The sequence below is a fragment of the Chaetodon auriga genome, chromosome 11 (assembly GCF_051107435.1).
Source record: "Chaetodon auriga isolate fChaAug3 chromosome 11, fChaAug3.hap1, whole genome shotgun sequence".
Lineage (NCBI taxonomy): Eukaryota > Metazoa > Chordata > Actinopteri > Chaetodontiformes > Chaetodontidae > Chaetodon > Chaetodon auriga.
Window position 1 is genome coordinate 14,456,326 of NC_135084.1, and position 22,075 is coordinate 14,478,400.

Genomic DNA, 22,075 nt, shown 5'->3' on the forward strand with positions numbered 1-22,075 from the left:
ACAAAATCTCCTGCATCTGATCTAGTTATGGTTGATTGGCTGTTGTCCGCAGACCTTCCTTAAAGGAAAACCAAGCAGACAGCATATCAGGATCATTTCTCTTCCCTGAAACTAATGCTACTCTAATACACCAAGGGAGAGGCATGTCAGGCCTAGCGGGAAACTCTAGATCACCATAACACCTCATTTCATTCAGAGTGCACAATCTATACAAGCCTCAGGAATTATTTTACACTGTCTAAGCAAAACATAGTGTAAAATCTACAATATATAGGCAAGATGAGAAGATAATGTGGTTATATTCTGCTGCGTTGTTTTTGCGGTGGTTTTTGTCTCAATTAACACACTTCCTTCCATAGATCCCCATAGACAATCTCTTTCTCTGGCTCTATCTACTCCCTGGACCGCTGCTTAGGCCAACAGATGATCTATGGCCTCTTATCTTATTGATGCATGGTAAGTGAACACTAGGCCAAAGTGACATCTTCAACTGCAGCACTAAGAAAGCAGTCTAAGAGCTCATCTTCAAACTCTTAACGGAGGCCCTTACTGTGAAATCGCTTGAGCACAAATCCTAACCAGCTATAACAGGATGGATGTGTTGAACTGTTCTGTTTGATTATTATACCATTTCATTAACTTTGTGTAAAAACACCTTTGCAAAGTCTCAAGTGCTCTGTGGAGTGAGTATTTTCACATGTAAACATACTGGTCACATTGTATTATGACATTTTGCGAACATTTTTATATTTACATATTTGTAAATATTCCCAAAATTTGGAAAGAGTCTAAATATGAAATGAATAAGGGTATTTATTCACAAACTCGTCGGCCATCTTTAAGCTGTTGCCAATACCCAAAAAACTGACACTACACACGCGCAAAATGCAAATTAGATGTCAAATGAAGGAGTGAGTGTGGACATACCTTACCCTGCACAGTATGCATGAGCTGCCTGTGGAAAGCCATGACGCAGGGCTTTGGAGCTGAAATAAATGGGACAACTGCGCCACCAAGTGGAAAGCTGTATAATGACAGGCTGATAGAGTGATTCTGAAACAAGATTAAACTGGGCCTCTGGTTTATTCGTCCAAACAATAAAGAACGAAGAAAATATAAACGGGTACTAAAAAGGGGTAGATGGGTGCACACGTGTAGATTGGAACAGGCGACATTTAAAATTGCTGAACTTTTTCCACACATGAAATCTTAAAATATCTGCGTAAATTAGATGTCTTGTCATCTTGCAGCATCGCAGGTGTTGATGCCTCGCCCAGTGAGCTCCAAAATTTGAGTCTGCTTCTAAACGATCGGTGCATCTACATTTTATCTACACATACACTCACTCATACTACACAATAAACACCCCCCTGTATTAATCCATATCCTGCCCCTCGTCCATCTACGAGGGTGGTGGCGTTGTGGAAACCCCGATCTACTTTACGCGGTTCTAGGCGACAAGGGAAAGGAGTGACGTGTAATCCTGCCTCACATTCCAGCTATGGCTGCAGCAGTATGGACAGATCGAGGGCGGAAGGCTGTGTCTGTTTTGGGGACAGTGACCAGATCCACATCCAGTCACACCGTGTTAAAACCACAGTATGACGCGCTGGTCATCGGAGGAGGTGAGGTCTGGGAAAAGCGCAGAGCGCACTGGAGCTCTGCTGCAGGGAGACAAGCCGCGCCGCACTGAGCGGTAGTTAAGCAGTGTTTCAGCTAAGTTTGCAGAAGTAGCTAATGAGTGAGAATTTCTCTCCCACTTACCAAAACTCATTCTCTCTCCTGAGAGAAGTGAGCTGGCTCCGTCTCTCTCTGTGTTAAAGTTTTTTGTTTTGTTTCGTTTTTTTTTTTTTCTTTTCTTTTTTTTTTTTTTCAAAATCATAGTTTTATGTGAATTGTTCAACTTTGAACTCACTCAGTTTGGCTGTAAAATGTACTCTAGAGCGGCTTGAGTAACTCACGATAAAGCAGAGTTTAAAGAAATATCTAAGGGGATTTACATTCTCAGGAAAACTGACATATTTTACATTTCATTGCAGGGCACAATGGACTGGTGGCAGTGAGTTCATGCACCCACGGCATTCAGTCAGTAAAGCATGGTTCAATGACAGGGTAAAGATGATGCAAAGGTCGTGTATGTATACGTGTGTGTGTGTGTGTGTGTGTGTGTGTGTAGGCTGCCTATCTTCAGAAGGGAGGATTGAAGACAGCAGTGCTGGAGCGCAGGCATGTGCTGGGAGGAGCTGCTGTTTCAGAGGAAATCTTCCCTGGTAAGGTGGCCCCTGGCTGGGATACAATCCTGGAGAAATCCAGGTCATAAAGGGTCCGTTGAAACCAAATTAACAAACAAGCACATTTTCCTGTGTACCCCTAGTGTTATCTCAATGTACTGCTACTGGAACTAACTTCCTGACTAACTGGAACTCACTTCCTGACTAACAAGTAGTACGTTTGAAAATGTATTAACAATAGCTGCTACACAAAGACAACAACAACATCATCTATTTGCATGGCTTGATACCACTAGTTGTAAGTGGAGAAATGTGGTTTTCTGTAATTTGGGTAAACTGACCCTTTAGTGGCGCAGGAGGTTTAATTTATAAGCAAATGTGCTTTGAGGGATCAAGGTTCAGTTAACACTATCGCATACAGGGTTTTGTAATTTTTACTTTTGTTCTAACTTCAGACACTGTATGTTGTATCAAGTCATACTCAAATGACATGGATTTTGTCCTTGTTAGAATAACAATACTCTCATGTGCAGGTTTCCACTTCTCCAGGTGCTCCTATTTGCTCAGTTTATTAAGACCCCACATATATGCAGACTTGGAGCTCAAGGTAAACATGGCAAGTTGTAAAGTATATTAATTCAACTCATTATGAGACTCTTTATAGTGATTTGTCTTGTTTGCTGCATTTAACATTTTTGTCCATATATCTTCAGAAACACGGGCTGAAGGTTTATATGAGGGACCCCCATGCTTTCACCCCCATGTTGGAGGAGGGGGTGAGAGGTGCCCCACCAAGGTCTCTCACCCTGGGTTCAGATGTGGCCATGAACCAAAAGGAGATTGGCAAGTTCTCGCAGAAGGATGCTAAGGTGGTTTATGCGTTATGGTAGCCATGGTAAATGCTTGACTGTATTGTGCATGAATCTGCATTTTACACACCTGTGCAGGTGTATTCAAGTACATAAAAAGTTCTTCACTGTCAGTGATTTTGATCCCACATCCTTCACCCACTCTTTGACATGTACCCAGGCTTTCCCAGAATTTGTTGCACACCTTGAGAAGCTAGCCGAGGCTATCCACCCTCTTCTGGACGCTCCTCCTGTAGACATTCCAGGTGTTACAGCTGGATCACTGAGGAAGAGGCTGGCTGCAGCTAAAACTCTGACGCCTGTTGTCAAATGCGGTGCGTTTAAGCGTGCACGGTTGGGAAAGAAACTTGTGTTTTCTGCAGTAACTGAATAATGATGAGTTATGTTCTTGAATTTAAAGGTCTGAAACTGGGTACAAACATTCCAGACTTTTATGAGATTGTAACTGCTCCAGTAATGAAGGTTTGTTATAGTTTACACACAAAGTTTGGCATCAGTTGCTGTTTTCTGTTGACTGCAGCATGACCAGCTCATGCTTTGTGTCGTAGATCCTCAATCGGTGGTTTGAGTCGGAGCCACTGAATGCAACACTGGCTACGGATGCTGTGATAGGGGCCATGACCAGTCCAAGTAATCCTGGCAGTGGGTGAGCACACAAACACTCCTAACCACAGGCTTATCTGCAGTGAATTAAACCCTGACCTCTCAGAAATACTGATTTCATTGACTTGCCTTGAAGGTATGTGCTCTTGCATCATGTGATGGGAGAGCTGGAGAAGGAGAAGGGAGCATGGGGTTATGTGGAGGGAGGCATGGGAGGTGTGTCCAAGGCTATTGCTAGCTCTGCTCGATCCCATGGTGCCGACATTTTCACTGAGAAGGTAAGAAAGTATATTGATGCAGTTTATACTGTTTTATTTTGTTTCATTCTACCATCTGTATTTTGCTCTTTATGCACATACAACGTGTATCCTTGGCAGGATGTGGGACAGGTCCTGGTTGGTTCAGATGGTGCTTCTAAGGGAGTGGTGCTGAAGGACGGCACAGAGATCCACAGTAAAGTTGTTTTATCAAATGCCACCCCATATATTACCTTCAAGAACCTCACACCACAGGTAAGAAAAGATAAACGCCACATGTCACCATGGCACCAGACAATATTATTAATTCTGACTTCCTGTTTTCACCGTAGGCCGCCCTCTCTCCAGAGTTCATCAAAGCCGTAGATCAGATTGACTACACCTCACCTGTTACCAAGATAAATGGTAAATCTGCTCTGTGTTTGCTATGCTGATTACAAATCAAGATCTTGTTCAAAGCTTATTTCATTAGCTGGTACTAGCTGTTTTCATGCTAAAACTAAGGGCGGATATTGTCAAAAATATCCAAAGATGCTGACTGTAAAAATGTTATAAAATGCTTCCACAGTGGGAGCTTTTCCTCTGTAAAGCTGCCTTGGAGAATGATAATGTTCAGTGTCACAGTAAGCCTCAAAAACAGCAGAATTGCGAAACCACGTAGGCTGCTGGCTGTGTGGCTCATTGTCTTATCTCTGTGCAAGCGTTGTTTCTCCAGCTGTATGTTTAAGACATTTAGGTGAAGTCTTGCATTATTTAGTCGTACGTAGACTGTTTTATTTCTGTTCTCACACTACTTACACACTCTGAAAGCTGCAAAGAAGTGAGGTGGTGTGAGACAATAAGGCCCAAACAGATGTAGTGTATCAGGAGGGATCAGCTCTTACTCCCCCCGCTGTGAGTGCTGCATTCTGTCACAGAGTAAGATTATGTCACTGCCTAAGCTCTTTGTACTCTAAACACAAGTTTCAAAGTTTGGGGTATTATAAAACTGTAAAGCACATGCAGCTAAGAAGATGTTCAGTGTTTTTCAGCTCCCTGTGTGGTGCCATTTGTAGGTCCTGCTTGTTAATTACAGCACAGCCTAAGCTGTAGGTCTTTATTACTCAGGAAGTCACTACTCCTAACTGATCTTTTAAAGTGCGTTGCTTCTTAGACTTAGTGATTGTCTAGTCTGTTTCATAGAGATTAACAGTCGTAGCTTTATGGTGAAGGAATTCAGCAGTGTTATACAACGTGACGCATGCACTGAGAGTTGCCTTTATTGTATAATTCACATGTTTAGTCAACTGAAACTTTGCTGAATCAAACATGACATTACAATGATACATAGTCTTAGATCAAACACTCATTTCACTTCATTTTCTTTGTTTTTACAGTGGCAGTGGACAAGTTACCAAACTTCCTAGCATCTCCCACACCAGATGGTAAACCTGGACCCCACCATCAGTGCTCCATTCATCTCAACTGTGAAAGTGTGGGGTTACTGGAGACTGCATACAAAGAGGCCATGAATGGACGTCCCTCAGCAAGGTGTGTAGCTCTTCAGACTCTTACATAAGTGAGATGCACCTACAGCTTTCTCTCATTTCTTCACATAAGAGTCAACAGCTTACATTCAGCAAAGTTGTACATAAGAACAAGTCATACCGAGTGATTTTAGCTGACAGTTAATTGTCAAACGAATAATTGCAGTTAACAATTTAATAGTCAGTAATTTATGTCAATGTAAAGTAGAAAATATGTTCTCATATTTTTTCTTGATATTGGAATGTTGTGCTCAGGTAGACACTTTATTTTCCTCAACCAGCTGAAGGAAACACACCTAATGCACTTTCTATTTGTTGCAACATATCCCATGTTAGCCAGGTTTCCATCCATATGTAGCACAAATTCCAACTGTCTTTACAGAAAATCGGCAAAGGATAATGCAAAGTAATGTGTGCTTCCATCACCACCATTATGTGAATATTAAAAATAAGTGAGTGAGTGGCACTAATTCTCCAATCACTCACTCTCTATTAAACCTCTGCAGAAGAGGACAGTCATGAGCTTAAGTCTGAATTTCCTCTTCTTAATGAATTTATAAACCACAGCAAGTTTTTTTAAACTATATTTAACAGGTGAGGCACTGCCCCCCCGCCTCCTCTGACCGCACGTCACTGCTTGTAGTAGATATTTTCTCCACACACGTTTATGTCAACAGAACTCAGACTGGGTTATGATGTCCGCATATCCTTATCTCATAGATAAGGCTTAGCCTTGAATGAACAGGCTTCAGTCCTGTGCTGTTTGTACATCACGTTGTTTGTTTGCAGACAGCTGACCATGTGATCTTGGTGCGAGTTTTATACATTTTTGAATATTCAGATGGTTTCTTCGCTCCCAAAATGTCTCCTCTATTCTTTTATCCCTGATTTTTGTCAATAACTCACTCAGCCGTCACTCCCCACCATCTTCCCTCATCATGTTGCTCTACTTTTGTAGGCCCATGCTGGAGATGACCATCCCCTCAGTGTTGGATCCCACTCTGGCTCCCCCTGGCTGCCACGTGGTGTCACTGTTCACCCAATTCACCCCCTACCACATAGAAGGCAGGGAGTGGACAGACCAGGACAGAGACGCATTCGCAGACACTGGTAACACACAGTGATCAAGGACTTTTTGTAGCTTCACATGTGCCAAAGTGCGCAATGCTACTTAATCTATACACACAAGTTCTAGCATGGCTTAGTTTGAAGGGAAAATGTTTATTTTAGAATAAGATATCCACCTTTTGAAAATGGGAATTCACTTAGACGTGATAGTATTTTTACAGCATAATCTGGGTATTTTTTCCAAAAAGGATGAACAATGTTTAAACAAATGCTTCTCTCCAAATGTACGCTGATTAACCTGTTTTAGCGATTAAAAAGCATGTGTTTGTCTGACTCTTTAGCATTTGAGTGGGTGGAACAATACGCCCCTGGGTTCAAGAAGTCGGTTGTGGGCAGGGACATTCTGGCCCCGCCTGACCTGGAGAGGATCTTTGGGCTCACTGGAGGGGTAGGTGATATTCTGTACACTGCAGACACTGCAGTACTGAGCAGCAATTTGAATGCTGATACACATCTAACTCGCATGACACAATCGACTGTACACCGGACGAGGAAGTAGTTTGCGTCCTCTGGAGTGCTCTGTGCACTTCTCCGCTCAGATGAACACCTGTTGTATAAGCAGTTAATGGTTACAGACAGTTTTACCACTGTCGCAGAATCAAAGTTCACATCAGCTGTGTAAAGTGACACCAACCCAGGGAATGATATCCGCTTCTGTTTATTGTGTCAGATTTTACGAGACAATCCTTCAACAAATGGCAGTCTACTTTTCCCATAATCATTTAATTATATCAAGAAATAAAAGAAAGGTAAACATATGGGTCTTTTTTTTTTCTTTTTACAGAATATCTTCCATGGATCGATGTCACTGGACCAGCTCTACCTAGCACGACCTTTGCCCTCTCTCTCAAACTACCGCTCACCAGTTAAAGGGCTATATCTCTGTGGCAGCGGCTGTCATCCAGGTTTGCATTTAATGCTTAATCCTCAGCTGAACATTAAATTCCAAATGTGAGCTGTATGCTGTGTGTAGTGTAGTGTAGTGTAGTATAAGTGTAATCACTTCTTTTATGTTGTCTGGTGTTAGAAAAGCACATGAACCTTTGGACTCACTGCTGATGATAAAGAGATGGAGTCACTTGGGGATGTCAGGTGATTCCCTACACAATTTTTCTTTTTTATTTTTTTAGGCGGTGGTGTGATGGGTTCCCCCGGCTGGAACGCGGCGCTCACTGTCATGGCTGACCTGAAAGGACACTGAAACGTTTGACAGCAGTGTGTGGTTCGCGCATCAATGTTCAACCCCTCTTTTGATTGATTCATGTAAATTTGTCTGATTTTGAGCCATAAATTGAGCCATAATAACAGTATTACGTTGTAGGGTATCTGAAAAGAAAAGAAAGAGGCTAAATGTTAACGACTCTCATTGGATGTAAGAGACGAGGAGAGACATGAAAGAGGCTTCCTGGCTCTTTATAGGCCGTCCAGGGAAAAACTGAATATCACTCCTAATATTAAACACTAGTGCAATATTGCATCACAAAATCTTGTGACATTACTTATTAAAGCACAACACAACATTAATGTTGAGGACAAATGCATTTCTAGAATAACTTTTTAATGATGGAAATGACACACAATGGGACTTATATAACTTTGTATGAATAAATTAAATAAATTGAGGCAAATGTGTTGTTTTCTTTAATGTGTACATGCTGTTTAGTGAAAGTGTGACACTGAAGTGTCCTGTGAAAAAGGCCTGTTTATCCTTTCAGTGCATATAAACATGAAGCAACAATTAAATTATTGTTCGATGACTGTTTGACTGAGTGTGGCCTAAAGATCAGTGCTTTGACAGAAAACCATTATTTTAACATTTTTGTGGGGTGACCAAACTGGTTTCTCCTCTGGCGAGTTATAAGTCTGTTTATATATTTCAAATGACAATACGTGTCTTAAAGAGCAAAAGACTTTTAAAATGAATTTAAAGCTTCATTATAACTTTAGCAGTGTCAAAAACAAACAAACAAACAAACAAACAAAACTATCAGCTCAGTTTTCCTAGATTTCTTCCATAGCATTTTGATGGGAAATTTGACAGACAGTGCAAGGAAAAATCTAGTAAGTTGACTTTGAGTTAAGATTTTTATTTATTTATCCCCTTTTTTTTTTTTTTTTTTTTTTTTTTTTTTTTTTTTGTAGATCAAACCTTAGTTGAAAACTGTACAAAGTGAAATAAAGTGTCCAGCCTGTGAGATTCATATTTCTATATTCCCTCGTTTTTGTCACTTGTGATAAACATGCATTAAGTAATACATTATTAATATCATTTAATTGACCATAAAATGCATATACTCCAATTTATTATGGTATCAAATCATTACATGCGACATCAGTCATAATTAAAGGTCGTTCTCTGTGTGATTATATCTGGGCCGTTCAATAATCGATCGGGCTGTCCTGTCCCTTTAAGACGCTGCTCAGGGTGGACCCCGCGTCGCGTTTGACGCTCAGGAAGTGGACCAAACCACCAAAGATTCCCGCAGATTCGCTGTCGGCTGTCCCGATATAACAGGCGTGTTCGCACTAACCTAAACCTTTGTTTGAATATTTTTAGTGGGATATTTCGAGACGATAATGCTGGATGGTTGCGCTCATGAAATTCACCAGAGATATATGCCGACTGTTGGGACTCGGGAGCGGTAAGAAACGTCCCAACGTTCAAAACTTTCTAAACTCAACCGTAAGTTCAACTGGTTCCGTAAACGGTAACGAAACGCGTGTGACAATGAAACTGGGGGTGAAATCCGACGCCTGGGTTATTAGACGATATATGTGTGGTCGTGCTTCGTCTTTGGGGTTCGGGTCTTTGTCGTGAGGTTCAAACTGAGTTCTTGGTTAAACAATGAAATGTCGCTTCTTCCAGGTCCACCCTTGCTCGCACCGCTTCCAAGTTCGCGCAGTCGCTGCCAAGAAGTTGTAATAACGTACCAGAAACACACTTAAACAGAGTTTTACCTTCGCGGAACCAATAATAACCAAACTTTAAACCAAAACTTTAACGACCTGCAACCAAACTGTAGCAGGAGATGTGCCTAAAAGACTGAAACTAGCACAGATTAGAGGTACATTCCCTCGTGCATGTCGGCATGATAACAATGCTTCAAATAGGTGGTGAAAGCCCTGGAGCTCAGGACGAGCTCAGCGGTACATTTCGAGCATCAAATTATATCTGTAAATATGTCATGTGCTCACACTTGGTTCCTCTTCTCGCTTCTCCATCTCTGTGCAGTTTCCTAGTTGAGCAGGTTGCTTGTGTTTAACCTCTGGTCGGGACCGGATGACATGATCTGCCTCTGCTTTGACTGTTTTCCTTCTGGTTTTATGATGAAGGAGGTGTCACTGTCCGTGCATATTAGCATAGTGAAGACTCACCTCCATGCTTGCAGCCTTGCACTTTGTGGGTTGAAAGGCTGATGATTCACTGAGCATGTTACTGTTTGGTCTTTGGTCACCAAACTTCATCTAGCCTGGTAGTGCCTGCTTTAATGATAAGGTTATATTCTCTCTCTCTGTAATGCCGAGCTGAGGGAAGGCAAAGAAAAAGAGACGTGAAGCTGATTTCCTGGTTACAGTCCACCATGGTACACTGTTATTTTGCATTCCTGTGGAAAGAGCTCACCTTTCAACTCAACACTAATTTAAGCAGTCTCCTTGAAAGGGAGAGACAGTGACTCTTTTGTTGCGTTTGTCCACGTATCTTGTGTCATGTCTGTGTTGGGAAGGTGTCTAGTTAAGATTTAACGAAAAGTCAGATTCAGCTGATGGGATGGAGCTGGGCTATAGTGGTGTTTGCATCCTGACATTTGAGGCGTAAGCCAGACACGGACAGCTGAAATTCCTTCCATTTCATGTGCATGTTAAGAGACACCGGCTCCTTGCAATGGCAGAACGGTAGACTCTTTACTGGGCCAGACTTTGTTCAAGAGATTAAAAAAAATGTACATGGATGGTTGGTGTCAGGGTTGAAAGTGACTTTCTCTAATCGTGTATTTAATGCATTTCACAGCACTGTCTCAAACGTTAGCCAGAGGCCCTGTACCCTGTAAAATATAGAGAATGAGGAAGTCCAGTGGCAGCTTGTCCTCCTTTCACCACAAGGGACGTAGAATGCAGCACATAGAGCAAAACTGCACTGAGCAGCAGGAGAGCTGCAGTCACTCGCATCAATGCCTCACGAGTCACAACATGAGTCACCGACCAAGTATGAATTTGTCACTACTCTGGAGATCTTTGCTGAACAAATTGAAATCTGACACCACATAGATTCCTGCATGGTCCAGTGTTTTGCTTCCCTTTGTTTTGCCATTTGTTTGCTGCCATTGGGCCTAAATCAGTGACTGGGTCCTGGTTTGATCTGATCTGTGCCCTCCCCCCAGAATACACAAACACACATATATCCTACATTCAGGGCAGTGGTTGTTTTGTCTGTGTCATCGTCAACCTAGTTTCTGAGGAAAGATATCGTGTGTTCAAACAGCAAGTGCCCGAGGCAGCTGTGCGTTGCGTGTGGAACGTCTGTCTTAAGACCTAGAAGAAACAACCTGAATCGATCTCACTGCGCAGTTTTCTCTTCTGTTGTCTCAGGTTGTGCTTTCCTGCCTTTTTTTAATTAGAAAGTCTTGCATCATCTTTCCTGTCTCCACCCAGTGTCACTTAGAAGTTAGCTTTTTGTTATCAAAGCTCGTAGCGGTTAGACTTGAATGTGAATGAGGAAGGAGGAACATGTATGTTTACAATCCAGACAGCCCTCATTTCTTCTGGGTCAGGTAGGGACTCTTACAAAGGTCTTAGTCAGCGTGCATGTGAATAAGCTTTTTGTTCCTTTGTCTTTATAGCAAGATGGAACACAGTGTACATAAATAAGAACTTTTCCTCTATGCTGCTCTATCTATTTCTGAACAATTAAGACATTTTCTTGTTTGGAGCAGTTTCAGCTGACAACATATCTACTTCCCAAACTCTGACAAAATTGAAGGCAGCAGTGCAACAGAGTTCTTAAAAGCAGATGTGCTGTGCGTCTCCCACCAGGCCCCCCTGTCCAGCAGCAGGAGGAGCAGATGGACTGTGGTGCCGCAACCCCTGACCCTAGCAATGATGCCACTTTGTCACAGGTAAACAAATGGTGTCAGACCGACAGGGCATTGTTAGGGCCGTAAGGGTGAAGGTACAATGTGCAGTGTTCAACTGTGTGTGTTTGTGTAGGATGCATTAAATGGAGAGGAGGATTTGAGTGAGGAGGAGAAGGTCAGACGGAAGGCGGAGAGACGCAAAGCCAAGAGGAAGGTCAGCACGCAAATCCTCGCACCACTTAAAGATCCCACTTGATACACTTTTAATAAGGTCTATTATATTATGAATGATGGGAAAAGTCATCCATGTTCTGATGTGTCAACTACTGCATCTGTTCCAGCGTCGTCGAAAACGCAAGAAGCAGGAGCAAGTTAAGCCAAATGAGAGTGCTGAACAGGTGACGATCACACTATTCCTTCTAGAAATGCCTTTGCTTTGACCGCGATTAACTGGATATATATGTACAATTCTGCTCATTAGGATGATGAAGACGAAGATGGAGGTGCAGAGTCTGAACTGGATGAGAGCGAGTCAGAAGCAGAAGTTGGCGCTGAGGAGGAGAAACAAAGAGTGCAAAACGTGGAGGAAAATGAGGCAGCGGCCTCACAAAAGTGCGTTGCCACTCCAGTCATGACTCCGTCAGGAATCAAAGGACAGAGGACCCAGGCCAGATCCACTGAAGAGGTAGGGGCACTACATTAGAGAATTATGCATGTATGAACCTCCAGTCAAACATTAAGTGTCAGATCTCTAGTTAAAGTCTGTGAATCAGTTGGTAGAGTATCTGTTTGAATATGAGTGCCTGCATGCTTGTATGCCTAGACGACAGGATTCTCTGACTTTCTGTGTCCCGCAGGAGCCTGAGTGGGATGTAAGCAGTGCCTTCTTTGCTAATGCTGCTAGCCATATCAAACCCAAAGGATCAAGTCGCAAGTCCAAAGAAAACAAAGAGAATGAGGCCAAGAGAGAGGTGAATGAATGCTGATATATAATGTAAGATGAGAAGGAAGAGCAGGAGCTCCTGTTGTAACTGTCCACTATTTTTCTTGTGGCAGCAGTTCAAAAGTCTGATTTGTGGAAAAGTGGACTCTGGACCATGAAAGCCTTTACAACAGTTGTTGAAATGTGTGGGTGTGCGTGTGTGACTTACTCTATCTCAGCTGTAGGTGACGCTTAGACCTCGGGCATTTGTGCAGCGAGTCAAGCCCACGCTTTATAGTTTTGTCAGCAAATGCAAATCTGAGTATTTCCTGTTGAGAATGTTCAGAACGTGATGATCAAGTACATTTTCACAGCTGTGAATAATAAACAGGTGTTTTTCTTACAGACAAATGGAACTGACAGCATGAGTAAGAAAAGCGCGTCACTGACAGGTGAGGAATGATTTCTACACATCGGGGGACATGATCATCCTTTTAATTAGTTATTAATTGAAAAAGAAACAAAGCCTTGGAGGTTATTATTGATTACGTGTCCCTTTTGGACAAGCGAGTCAGAGTGCAGCACTGCAGTCAGTGCAGCCTGGGGCGTCCGGCTCACCAGAGAATTATTTACAAGCATTTTTTTCTTTCTAGCAGAAAAAGGGATCAAGCTGGTGCAAGAGGGGCAGTACGCACAAGCAGTCAGTATGTTTACAGAAGCCATCAAATGTGATCCAAAGGATAACAGGTACATCACCTGTGCTCATGACTAGTTTATTACAAAGAGAGAGCATACATCTGAGACACATGTAACATATTCCTGTTGTGTTTTTTAAATGACGTCCTGCAGATTCTTTGGGAATCGTTCCTATTGTTATTACTGCTTGGAGCAGTACCCTCAGGCCCTGGCCGATGCTGAACGCTCCATTCAGCTGGCTCCAGACTGGCCCAAAGGACACTTCCGCCAGGGCAGTGCTCTCATGGGCATGAAGGTGGGCACACGCTACTGTGGTCTTGTGATATAGCTTGTAGTCAAAGAAAATTCTGCTGAATAGCTTCACACGCAAGCCTTTGTGATAAGATTAGCCTTTACGTTCTCGTATTTGTGGGTCTCTGTGTGTGTTGTAGCGGTACAGCGAGGCAGAGAAGGCTATGGAGCAGGTGCTGAGACTGGACAAAGACTGTGAGGAGGCTGTCATTGAACTCTTTAACTGCAAAGTGCTGCAGTTGATGGTAAAAAAAACCACTCGTAAACAAAGTGGTAAAGGTGTTTCCTGTAAATGTTTGCAGCTGTGAATGAAAATAACCAGAGCGACCTCTGAACTTTGCATTTTTAGAAGCGACATGTTGTTGTTAAACTATTCATCCTGACTCAAAACTTAACACCTTTGATTGTATTTTCATGACTAATTACTCATTTTCCACTATTCTTTCCTCAGGAGCTTGGTTTTGAAGAGGGGCAGAGTGTCCTGCTGCTGGAGAAATTTTCAACTGTGCAGGCTGTTCTGTCCTCTTGTTCTGATGTTCCCAGGGGTAAGATCACATGCACATGTTTTCTTATTTGATAGAGAGGGCTTGTGTTTTCATATGGAGGCATTAGGCTTCGTGGCTGTCCGTCCATACGCCCGTCTGCTCTCACCTAGAGGAAATTTCTTCAAATTTGTCACAACAATCACTTGGACTCAAACATGAACTGATAAGACTTCGGTGGTCAAAGGTCACTGTGACCACACATGACACGTGTTTGACCTTAACTGAAGAATCCATACACCAGTCATGACAAAATTTGACACAAATGTCTTGTAGAATAAAATGATGGCATTTTGTATCCCAAAGGTCAAAGGTCGGCTTCACTGAAACATCATAATGTTCTGCTAAAACACTTTTCTGGCCATTATTGAGCACCAAAACTCGGGAACAGAAGGGGAGATCGTGACCATATTTCACATTTGGTCAGATACTGAGTTGGTGACACTAATCTTGGTGTTCACCTTGAAACTGAGCTGATGCTGTAGATCTTCTGTGCCGCCGGGTTGAAGATGAGTGTGAAACATCCATGTTTTACAGTTTTCACTGGAAACATACATGTCAATATAGTGCATATATAATATAGTGCAGTTAATACATTTTATTAATTTCCTTCAGAGTTTTCAACAGCCATGAGGCGGTAGTTGTAGTTCTACATGAATATTTTATTGATGGAGCTCTTTTTCATTTGCAGCTTGGAGCCCAGATCCATCCGTCGTGCCACCAGGGTAGGTGACCACTTGTTTGCCTGATCAAAGCGAGGGGTCAGAGCGGTTTGCAGCGTCTCTTGTGGCTAAAATACATTTTGTTCACTTTGGTGTACACATTTGTCTGTATAGGTTGTGGCGCATGTAGTGTTCTTTGGAGAAGTTTCAACAATTGATCTCAGTTGTGATTTTATTGCTTTCAGTTACGTTCTCTTTCTCTTCCCCTCAGAAGCCCTTGTCCATCTCTGTGGGTGGGAAACGTGACAACTGAGCTAACTGAGAAACACCTTTGGGACCTTTTTAAGACGTATGATCCTATTCCAATAAAACATTTGATACTTATTTAACTTACTGACTTAAAGTGGCAATTTCAAAGATTTCAGTCCTGGTTGATTTGGCGACACCTGTTGTTACTGGTGATAATTGTAAATACGGTTCAATACTGCAGGTCACATAGTTCTCAGGGCAGCAAAACAAACTCTTGCCATTTTAACAAAGTAGTCAGGCAATAATTGTCCTTTTTTTCCATTATTCTGTGAGCAACTGTGATCTGATTTTATGCTGCACCCTGCAAACAGCAGTGCACAGTGAAAGGAGTCAGTGACCTTGCTGAGAGGTTGGTATGCAGCCTGTCGCCTGCAGCTCTTCATCCAAGAGCTCACTGTGGCTGCTACTTCTTGTTTCTGATCTGCTGTCAAAAAATGCCAAAAATGACGAAACTGACAAGATTTTGATGAATGATAGCAGTGAGTGCAAAGCTCGCTGACAAACACATTAAAAGTCAACTTGTTTCACCAGTTAAAATATTTTAATGTGAAGCTGCAGCTGTAGAAAATGTCAGGTTTGCATTAGCGGTAACTTCATACAGCATTTTTTCCAGGAATGTCAAGCAGTTTGTTAATGCTGCCAATATATTAGTCTGCCAGTGCTTTCATCAGTGGGCCATAGGCTCAGTCACTATTGTGTCACCTCATTTGGCAATAGTGACTTAAAATTCACTTTAGAGGAAAATTTTTGAGATTATAACTTTAAAGTTAGTCGATATAATCACAATGTTCATGTCCCTAATTCACTAAGTGGAGAGGCATTTCACCAAAAACACTTTTGTACCTCTTTGAACAGTGACATTGAAATCTAACCCAGGTAGTGACTGACTTGTCTGTTAAATTGTTTGCTTGGCGTTGTAGGTATGGTGAAATAGAGAGTATCCGTGTGCTGCATGAGAGATTCTGTGCCTTCGTCAACTTTAAGAACGCAAACATGGCTGCCCGTGCCATGGAGAAACTAAATGTGAGCACTTACTTGGTTCCCCTCTCTCAATCTTTTGTCGTTTTTTTAAAGAACATTGTTGTGGACTTAGATCTGCATGTACGCTTCCTCTCACAGGGTTTTTGTATCGAGAACACACGTTTAGTGGTGCGCTATCCTGACCGTCGCACTCAGAGGGTCCTTCCCATTCCACTTAAGACCTGTCTCCCTGTCACACAGCAAGCAGGGGCAGCTGCTGGGTAAGAAGCACTTCAGCCTCACTTAAGAATCTCTCTACGTCACTGAAGTCATCCCACAGAACTGCAGTTTTAATTGCTTTTATACGTAATATGCTCTCTGTTCCCTGCTGTGTCTCCATGTAATTTTCCTCTTTGCACAGACCGCGACGACGTGGCCCAGTGAACGGAGACGAGTGTTACTTCTGGAGAACAACCGGCTGCCATTTTGGGGACAAATGTCGCTACAAACACATTCCTGATCAGAAAGGCAAGGACCGGAAGCCCTGGCAGCCTTGAACTTGGCCTGCTCTCTGCTCCAGTAGTGTGCAGGAAACTAGGATGCACAGACTAAGCCAAAGGGGCCGGCACTTACTGGACCAGGTTCCTTGGGCTAAAAATATTTACTGTAGCAGAATGGACTGGAGTAGTCACAGGATCACAGCCAGCACTCAGGCTCTAGGGCAGGGATAGTCATACATGTGCCATGAAAGTCTGGGAGTATGAAGGTTTTTACTTCAACCCAGTACTAAACTGAGCAAAATTGCTCAGTAGTACATCAACCAGTCTCTGTTTTGAATGAAAACCTTCATAATTGCAGCACTTCAGGGCACAAAGTGACCTATTCCTGCTTTAGGGGATACAACCTAATGTCACAGGCAGACAACACGACTAGTAAGTGAAACTGTCCCAGTCGCTGTTGAAAAAGGAGTAATGGCTCGTCATATACAGCAGTAATGAAAGGACTCAGTATGGATTTTTTTTTTTTTTACAGGCCAGGGTTCTTTAGTGACGGTCATGGGGACCTTCCTTCTTCAGAAATCCCATCACAAAGCAGTGTTCCTCCCCATTTTTGAAGTTCAGTCACTTGACCAATACAGTTTAGGTTTTTCCATGGCCCTCAACTGGTCACGCCAGTCTGCGGTTCATACTGGGGCTCCATTTCCTACTCGTTCCTGTGCCAATATCTGCGCATTATCCACCAGACCAAAGACACACCAACAGGCGAACTTGACATTTCAGTACCTCCTCTATGCAGATGAGGCTTTTCTTTGAGCTGGTAAACTACAGAGAACCTGAGAGGTGCCTTTTAAGATGGTCAGACGTGGCTAAAAAGACAGCAGAATTGAACGTATTAATGCATGCAGTAGGCGTGTATGTCATTTAATTTGCTTATTGGCTGCCCTTTTGTTGAACGGTTGGATACACACACTGCATGCCTGTTCAGTTGTCCTGACAGGTTATTGAGGACTCACTGTACTTCATAACCCTAATTGCTGGATATGGAAGAAGTAATAGAAACACCTGCAATATCATGAAATTCAGGACAATACTGCCTTTATGAAGGCTGTAGTATTCAGTTTTTGGTGGGACTGTGTCAGATTTGAGGCCACAGTTCTTGGTTTCGTTGTATGACATTGTGTGAAATGTCAGGTGTGGCGTTCGTCGGTTCTGCAGACTTCTCCCTGTTTTTGCGGACTATAGGAGAACTAGTTGTGGCACTGGTCTGCGCATGCAATGCAAGTGAATAGCCCTCCTGAGTTTGCATCTCAGCATTACAATATGAAATATGCTTTCCAGGTACATCTGCGCAGTAAACATGATAGTGCTTTATGTCTATGCAAAAGAAAAGTGCTTGATCGTCAGTTCTGTGTCTGACCTACACACACCTACAACCTCTGGCACAAGTAGTCTGTTTTCATAGTTTAATGTCTGTGACCAACAGGGCCATGTCGTTGGTGAAGTAGTTCATACTACAGGACATTGCCTTACAAAAATTCACACTCAGTCATGTGCATACATGTGTAACGTTATCTGCTTACGAACCTTGAAAAGCAGTGGGGTTGTTTTTTTTTTTTTTTTTTTTGGGGGGGGGTCTCCATTTCAGTATTTCAGTGAACCAAAGAATGCTTCATTTGATGAACCTGCACTGAAAATAGCCTCAATCTTTCCTGAGTTTCAACACTAGACAGTGCATTAAAACCCATTGTCATGTGTCTGTATCATCCATTAGATAACAATTACAGCTGGTTTAAGTCCACACTACGTTGACTAGCACACTATGCACAGCACAGTCAGAGTATTTATTTTCCTATTTATACCTAAGTTTTGTTTTTTTTTCTATTTCTTTTTTACAACATACCATGGGAGCTGAATACAGCTTTTAAGTCTTTCATTCTTTGTCTTTTCACTTCATGGTAGGTTAAAGAAATGTCCCCTCCTCTGTGTTTCTGGCTTTTAGAGACTAGCATTATTAGGAACCATTGGTGCAAACACTGTCTAATGCCGCACTTCCTCTTGTATTACTCTCGGTCTTACAGCTAAAACTTGTGAAACGTGAATTGAACACCACACCTTAAGACTTCACTTGTCAATTACACAGATTTGTTTCTTCTTTGACTGGTGCTGTTAACTGTGGTTGCGCAGTGCATTTAATTTTGCAGACTAATAACATGCGTTGGATGTCGCCATAGCATATTTTGATTTCACCTTGTGGATATTTTAAAATTGGACAGATGCAACGTTTCCCTGAGTTTAATCTTATCTATTTGGCATGTTTTTAGTCGTTATACCTTGTTTCAAACTATTTGAGGAAAATGGATTTTTAATTGTGATGTACACATTGATAACCAGAGCACTGCAATCCTGTTAATCTTCCAAATATTTTGTATTATCGTTACTGCACTGCAAAAGAGTCTTTTATATTTAATAAATGTATTTGAACCACCTATACCACATATTCATGAGTCTCTACATGAGTAATGGCACAAACTGGGGGAAACATGTCTGAGGTATGCAGTTATGCTGTTAATATGTCATAAATGGGAATGTTCTGGAAGCAGTCTGTGGGTGTCCGGCCTGCCACAAGGCGGCAGTGTTGTACATGAAAGCTTCTCACTGAAACATGTCACCAACTTAACCAGCCAGAGATGAAACAAGGATGAATGTATACGCACTGCATAGTAGGTGCATTCATCTTTTTTGATCTCCAGGAACCAAGACGGTGCTTTAAGTCATTCCTGATGCTTAAAACCCCGAAGATGTAAATCAAAGCAGACCAGACTGGTGTGGGGGGATATGGTAACCCTCTCATCACTTGTAGGAGACACTTGTGTGGCCAGCATGAAAGATGCGTTAGGGACTCTGTAACCACCCAGACCAGTGGAAGATGGAGACATGACTAATGGTGCTCAGAATGTGTGGGAAAAGCAACCATTAGGCCACAGATGACGTTTTGAATAGAGAGGAACTGCAGCCTGATGCCACCTGCGTGTACTTTCATTGCAAGTGTGAGTGCGTGATGCTGCAAAATTAAAGGGGCACTCCACGGATTTTACATGTACACATGAAGTAAAATTCACTCATCAAAATGAACTGCATGGCCTGTGAAAACATGTGTATAACGCCTTCCACCGTTTGAGAAATATCCCAGTAACAAAAGGCTGCATTCCAAACGAGGCGTGGAGTTTGAAAGAAGGGGGCAGGGGTGGTCGACTAAATCATGTTTTAGGATATCAAGGCATCTGCTGCTTTGGAAATTCCCCTGCTTATGCAAAAGTACATTACTGAATTGGTGGAGTACGCCTTTAAAATTGCATGCATGCATTTATTTCAACCATTTTTATCAGATTTAAGAAGGCATGGGAAGACATTCATTGTAACTCGTAGATTTTAACCTCATTTTAAATATTTTTGACCTCACAGTCAAATTTTAGCCCACCTTATTGTTAAAAATGGCGATTGATGCTGAATCTAATGATGTCAACCTCTATGCGCAGCTCTCTCGGCCCTCAACCTGTGCAGCACATCCTCCACACACTACATGCCCACATGCTCCTATAGCGAGTTTGAAAGTAAAAGCATTATGAAAGCTGGAGAGACGGCTGTGGGGGTGAGTGTGAGGGGGTGCTGTCGTTTGAAAAAGCACTTGTTTATTGTTGGAGAGCATGTATTTATTTCATGCCTCCACAGATTGTGGGTAAGGGCAGAGCCGGCTCGGTCGGCGTAATTAGAGAGGTGGAGAGAGAGAGAGAGGGCTCTGCCACAGAGAGCTGCTTCGCTCAGATACTCTTAGCCCTGTGAGCCCTCCGAGACCTTGTAGCGCACTCTCACTAACACACACACACACACACCCACTTAGCTGTTAAATATTGGCACAAGAGCAGGGACACCTGTCTAGTCTAGTTTAATTAGTCTGATATGCAACAGTGCGTCAAGTTATAATGGAAGGATGTCACAAAAAGCAATGATAGTTATATTTTTAAACCCCCTTTTCCTTTTTTTTTTTTTCTCCTCACACATCTCTCATTCCTCTCCCTGTCGGCCTTGGAGATCCCTCTGATTTGGCCCCGGTAATAGGGGGTCTGCTCTTCCTGTTCGGGTTTACCAGTCAGGGAGGGACCACCATCCTGCCACCCAGTCGCACCATCACTTGCACACACAAACATCTCAATTACAGCTTCAAAGTTTACATGTGTGCACACAAATACACACATATGTAGCATATGATTTTTTTTTTTATTTTTTTTTTTCCTTCACCCTGTTAGAACTCGGCTCCACGCGTGAGTGTTTTTACGGTCGTGGTTGATGTTTCAGTTCCTACCTCCCCAGTCATGATTGTAATTTTTCATGTCTATGAATAAACCTCGCTGCCTGAAAAAAGGTGCCCACTGAGGTTTACATGAACACTGAAATACAGTTTATCAACACAACACCCCAAGGCCAAAAATGTCCCGCTAAATGCTAAATACATCCCGAATCCTCCCGAAATGGCTCAAAAAATAAATAAACAAGTTTTAAACATGTAGAAAGGCCTGAGTAGACATCTAGTGGAAACCTAAGTGGGATCAGGACAGAGCACTGAAGTGACCCCGGCAGGAGAGACGTAGGAGGAGGAGTTTTTCCTCATTTTTTTTTTATCGGGCTCCGCACTGCTTAGTTAAATGTTCATGCTTTCTGTACCATGATGACAGGTTAGACTACAGTAACGCACTCCTGGGCAGTATGGCATATTCTCATCAGTCACGTTCACCATGGCTACGGTGAGGCTGGGCCTATTTTAGAGTTGGTGGTTTGCGGCCATCTCAACAAGGAAATATCTACCCTGTGGTATAGGGAGCTTCTTTGAGACACTTGGAACTTGGTGTTTGAAACTATTCTGAGTCCTTCCTGTTGGTTACATTTACACACGTTCGCTCTTAAGGTTTCGTAACGCTCCGAGTTGCTCAGCCTATCAGAGAAGAGAGGTGTAAAGAGGCCAAATCAGAGAGAAGCACTTGATTTAATCACCAAAATGGGTTTTATAATGTATGACGTCCATTTCTGCTAAGGTATTAAACATCCCGTCCTGAAACTGATGAGTTTTGTGTTCGCTGGAGACAAATTTCTCAAACATTCACCGTCAGATTCATTTATCTGCGAGGACTGGCTGCCCCATGTTGCGTCTCAGAGCTCATTCGGCAATGCATAAAAGTATTCCTCCACTATTGTACAAACGTCAGCAAAGAAAAGAACTTAAAATGACAAATCCTCCATCAGCGGAGGGAACCCACCACTCTGATATTTTTAGATCTGATAAGAACTTTATCATGACAGTTAGGTTGCAATCTAATAAACCAGCTTTACATTTTAGCATTTGAGTGGATTCAAAGCCTCTATATGAGAGAAAGAGAGAACAGGAGGAAAGAGGGAGGGAGGGAGGGAGGGAGGGAGGCAGGGATATAGGGAGAAGGAGGGATGAAGGGAGGATT

The 22,075-nt window shown here is 42.5% G+C and overlaps 2 protein-coding genes across 4 annotated transcripts; both read left to right on the forward strand.

Moving 5' to 3' along the window:
• The first annotated feature begins 1,386 nt into the window (after positions 1-1,386).
• On the forward strand, positions 1,387-8,236 carry pyroxd2 (pyridine nucleotide-disulphide oxidoreductase domain 2). The gene is made up of 16 exons (XM_076743241.1): positions 1,387-1,625; positions 2,040-2,059; positions 2,177-2,270; positions 2,765-2,838; positions 2,945-3,100; positions 3,261-3,414; positions 3,501-3,562; positions 3,649-3,746; positions 3,840-3,981; positions 4,081-4,215; positions 4,293-4,365; positions 5,337-5,490; positions 6,445-6,596; positions 6,896-7,002; positions 7,399-7,519; positions 7,745-8,236. The coding sequence occupies exons 1-16, from the start codon at positions 1,502-1,504 to the stop codon at positions 7,813-7,815; spliced, it is 1,737 nt and encodes a 578-aa protein (XP_076599356.1). The 5' UTR covers positions 1,387-1,501; the 3' UTR covers positions 7,816-8,236.
• Positions 8,237-9,066: 830 nt separating this feature from the next.
• LOC143328611 (uncharacterized) lies at positions 9,067-19,062 on the forward strand. Of its 3 annotated transcripts, none has more exons than XM_076743839.1 (16): positions 9,067-9,256; positions 11,646-11,728; positions 11,820-11,900; positions 12,028-12,084; positions 12,168-12,371; positions 12,544-12,657; positions 13,015-13,060; positions 13,265-13,355; positions 13,458-13,599; positions 13,736-13,840; positions 14,047-14,140; positions 14,829-14,862; positions 15,071-15,148; positions 16,029-16,131; positions 16,228-16,349; positions 16,490-19,062. In XM_076743839.1, exons 1-16 carry the CDS (start codon positions 9,199-9,201, stop codon positions 16,623-16,625), a joined length of 1,548 nt encoding a protein of 515 aa, XP_076599954.1. In that variant the 5' UTR covers positions 9,067-9,198; the 3' UTR covers positions 16,626-19,062. The 3 variants fall into 3 exon arrangements, with proteins under 3 accessions (XP_076599954.1, XP_076599951.1, XP_076599952.1); XM_076743836.1 differs by having other exon boundaries at positions 9,095-9,256; positions 13,262-13,355; positions 16,490-19,055; XM_076743837.1 differs by having other exon boundaries at positions 9,095-9,256; positions 13,262-13,355; positions 15,074-15,148; positions 16,490-19,048.
• The last annotated feature ends 3,013 nt before the right edge of the window (positions 19,063-22,075 follow it).

Bases quoted from the DNA above. Each gene is read 5' to 3' on its own strand.
- pyroxd2 (XM_076743241.1), top strand. From the start codon at position 1,502: ATGGCTGCAGCAGTATGGACAGATCGAGGGCGGAAGGCTGTGTCTGTT. The intron at 3,747-3,839 runs GTGAGCACACAA...CTTGCCTTGAAG, and splicing joins CCAAGTAATCCTGGCAGTGG to GTATGTGCTCTTGCATCATG. The intron at 7,520-7,744 runs GTTTGCATTTAA...TTATTTTTTTAG, and splicing joins TGGCAGCGGCTGTCATCCAG to GCGGTGGTGTGATGGGTTCC.
- LOC143328611 (XM_076743836.1), top strand. From the start codon at position 9,199: ATGGTTGCGCTCATGAAATTCACCAGAGATATATGCCGACTGTTGGGA. The intron at 13,061-13,261 runs GTGAGGAATGAT...TTTTCTTTCTAG, and splicing joins GAAAAGCGCGTCACTGACAG to CAGAAAAAGGGATCAAGCTG. The intron at 16,132-16,227 runs GTGAGCACTTAC...TTCCTCTCACAG, and splicing joins GTGCCATGGAGAAACTAAAT to GGTTTTTGTATCGAGAACAC.